The sequence below is a fragment of the Brassica oleracea genome, chromosome C5 (genome assembly GCF_000695525.1).
Source record: "Brassica oleracea var. oleracea cultivar TO1000 chromosome C5, BOL, whole genome shotgun sequence".
NCBI lineage: Eukaryota > Viridiplantae > Streptophyta > Magnoliopsida > Brassicales > Brassicaceae > Brassica > Brassica oleracea.
The window spans coordinates 15,316,634-15,320,049 of NC_027752.1; the positions used below are offsets into that span (position 1 = coordinate 15,316,634).

A 3,416-nucleotide genomic window follows, 5' to 3' on the forward strand; every position below is an offset into this window, starting at 1 on the left:
TTTATAACCTTTTAAATTAATACTTTATAAATTAATATACAGTAAAAATTTCTATAAAATAATATAATTGTATAGTCCAAAATTGTGTTTTTGGTTCAATTAGTATATCGATAAATTAATATCTCTATAAATTAATAAAAAAATTGTAGTTCGGGTGTGGTCTCAATATTATTAATTTATAGAGGTTTCACTGAATTTACGAAACAATAAAAAACAAGCTGTATTTTTTGGTTTATTCAGTTCCACACACCCCTAAACTTTCTAGTTGAAGAGCTTGCTTTGAAATAAGCTACATACAAAACTCCATGGGCCGCACTAAAACAGCTTTGAGGCCTTTAGTTGAACAAACAATAGGCCCAACTCAAGAAAAAAACATCGTCTTCAACGATCAGAAGAACTAACTTTACTCCGCCGGTGTTGACTTTGATCAGATCGGCGACGGAAATGGGAAACACGAGAATCTTGATCTTCATCTGGGCGTGTGTAGCCTTACTCTCTGTAGTCAAAGCTCTTTCTCACGAACCAGAACTTGGCTCAGCTCGTGTCGTGTTTCAGGTTCATTCCCCGTCTCTGCTACCACAACTAGATCGCTCTATTTCGAATTTCTCTTTGCATCATCTGTTCTGGGTTCTTATATTCTAGGATCAAAATCTCAACTTTGAAAATTTAATGTGGATGTGCAGACTAGTTATGGGGACATCGAGTTTGGGTTCTACCCCACGGTTGCGCCAAAGACAGTGGATCACATCTTCAAGCTAGTTCGTTTAGGAGGGTACAATACTAATCATATCTTCAGGGTAAGGCTCAAGCTTCGGATTTGATTTGGGATTATCTTGGGTGCTAAGTGTTTGAAGTCATTTTGCAGGTTGATAAAGGCTTTGTTGCTCAAGTTGCTGATGTGGCGAGTGGAAGATCAGCCCCGATGAACGAGGAGCAAAGGAAAGAAGCTGAGAAGACTATTGTTGGAGAGTTCAGTGATGTCAAGCATGTCAGAGGTATTCTTTCTATGGGAAGGTATGTATATTGATTTTCTCTATCCCATGTAGCTTGGTTAGTATCTATGACTGTTCTTTTTCTTTTTTGGTGTGTGTTCTCATGATAATTTCAAAGTGATGTTTTGCATCTCTATGGATTTGTTTTTAGGTATGAAGATCCAAACAGTGCACAGTCTTCATTTTCAATGCTTCTTGGTGACGCTCCTCATCTAGATCGCCAGGTTAGCTTAAGCTAATTCAACTTGATCTCTTTCCCAAGATGAACTAGTAATAAGATTGGCGATATATTCAACAGTACGCTGTGTTTGGTAAAGTGACTAAAGGAGATGAAACATTGAGGAAGCTAGAAGAAGTTCCCACTCGCCGCGAGGGAATTTTTGTAATGGTACGTCTCCAACACTCTACTAAGCTTATTCTTTTGTTGGTTGGTCCGTCTAGTAAATAGTTGGCTTTTTACCTTCCATTTTGCAGCCGACGGAGAGGATCACGATTTTGTCGACATACTATTACGGTAAATGCAGTCAAATCCACTTTGTTTGTTAGCTTAAAACCTTTTTCTCCTGACGTTTGATGCTGACATGGGACAACACTTCAATTATGGTTTAACTAGAGTCCATAAAAGAGATGTGACTGTAGCCTGTATTTTGCTTTAAATCAGGTCATTCATGTGTACTACTAGTAGATAAGACTCAAAGATAAATAGATAGCCTTTTGAACGATTGATGATGTTTTGGATCATATAGTAAACTGAAACTCACGGGTTAAATTCGTTATAATCTTGTTCGTAGACACTAAGATGGAGAGCTGCGAAGAAGAGAGATCTGTCCTGAAAAGAAGGCTTGAAGCATCTTTTGTTGAGGTCGAAAGACAGGTGATTTGAAATGTCTTATAGATCATGTTTTTGATGAGAAAGCTCGACACTTTCAATACAACCGTAACATTTTATGGTCCCTTGGGTTTTTTTTTGACAGAGAATGAAGTGCTTCCCGTGAATCTGTGTTTAGGACCCTTTGCTAAGTAAAGAACTGTTCATAAACAGAGCCTAAAACAAAGTTAAAGCCGACATCTTTGTTTCATTTAATGTAACTCAGGATGCTACGACACATATTCATTAGTTCTTGAGTTTAAGGTGTTATTCGTTTGTCCATTCCATAAGTGATACATCCAAATGATCTATTTGGATGTTATTAGTGTTGTGTTAAAAAAAAATGTTATTAGTGATTCTTTTTTTCTACATAAATCATCTAATTGGATTTCTATTTGTTTGTTCATCTCTATTTTTACGTAGATAGTTTAGTAAACAAATTTTTTATATATTTTTTGTTTTGATTTATGTTTACTATATTAATTTTTTACTATTTATATAAAATATAGTTCTAAATAATATTTTTAAAATTTGTTTCTAATTTTGTGGAAATTATAATTTTTTAAAATATGATCTTTGTAGTTTTACCAGGAAAGTGAAAATTTATTGTTTTAACAAACAATAACATCAAAAACGGTTGAGAAACATTTGATCATGGTTTGTTTCATTCTCGGTCTGCAAAATCTGATTCAACCGGGACAAAATCCCATGTTCTGAGCACTAAAAATTGTCAAATTCTGATCTAGTGTGAATAGCTCCGGAGGAGAATAGCAGCAACACATGTGCTCTGCTTTTGTAGCTCTTTCTTCTTCTCTCTCTTGAAAAACAAGGCATGGGATATCCAGGTCTTTCACTTTCGTTGACCTTTGTCTCTTCCTTTCTCCTCCTTTTTTGTCTTTTTGCTCTTAATTTTCATCAAACCCTATTTTGTTTTGGTCTGAAAATCCAAACATTGCTACCTCTTCTGCATTAAAGGAGGTGGCTTGTTATGTCTGTTGTTTAGGGTACTTATAGAAAAAATAATACCCAAAAACTTAGGAATAAGTCATATGATGGCTAATTAGACGTTTATAGCCAATTGGTCTAAAAATTAAAACACAAGTGGTGTATTGGGCGGCTTTAGGTGACCCACAACAGTACTTCTTTAGCCCATTGGTTTGCAACTAATAGAAGAAATTAGGGAGAATTGCCAAGTGTGACTCAAAACTTGGAGTCAAACCCAAAACAATACCCCAACTTGGGTCAAAGGCAAAAGTAACCTAAAAGGCTATTGAAATTACAACTATCCCCTTGTGACCAAACAAAAAAACGAAATTCTTTTTACGTTTCTACCCCTCGCAAGTCGTCTGTTTAGACGACTTGAAAATAAGTCGTCCAGACGACTTAACTGAAAGTCGTCTGGACAGTTAGTCTTAAACATAATTTAAAAATTTTGTAAAAAATATTTTGATAAGTGAAAAATGGGAATTATGTAATTAACATATGTCTTAGGAGGTATAAATTAAGATATAACAAATTTCAATTGTTTTCAGCATAGATGAGTGAAAGTAGTGAGT

General features: G+C 35.2%; 1 protein-coding gene across 1 annotated transcript; it reads left to right on the forward strand.

The window, feature by feature from the left end:
* Positions 1–323: 323 nt before the first annotated feature.
* Positions 324–2,224, forward strand: LOC106293182 (peptidyl-prolyl cis-trans isomerase CYP23). The gene is made up of 8 exons (XM_013728849.1): positions 324–555; positions 684–797; positions 866–1,014; positions 1,144–1,216; positions 1,291–1,380; positions 1,467–1,506; positions 1,784–1,866; positions 1,967–2,224. The coding sequence occupies exons 1-8, from the start codon at positions 445–447 to the stop codon at positions 1,985–1,987; spliced, it is 681 nt and encodes a 226-aa protein (XP_013584303.1). The 5' UTR covers positions 324–444; the 3' UTR covers positions 1,988–2,224.
* The last annotated feature ends 1,192 nt before the right edge of the window (positions 2,225–3,416 follow it).

What these genes read in the sequence shown, in the direction of transcription:
- LOC106293182 (XM_013728849.1), top strand. Translation starts at nt 445, where the DNA reads ATGGGAAACACGAGAATCTTGATCTTCATCTGGGCGTGTGTAGCCTTA. An exon ending in GCGAGGGAATTTTTGTAATG is followed by an intron (nt 1,381 to 1,466) that starts GTACGTCTCCAA and finishes TCCATTTTGCAG; the next exon opens with CCGACGGAGAGGATCACGAT. An exon ending in TTGTTGAGGTCGAAAGACAG is followed by an intron (nt 1,867 to 1,966) that starts GTGATTTGAAAT and finishes TTTTTTTGACAG; the next exon opens with AGAATGAAGTGCTTCCCGTG.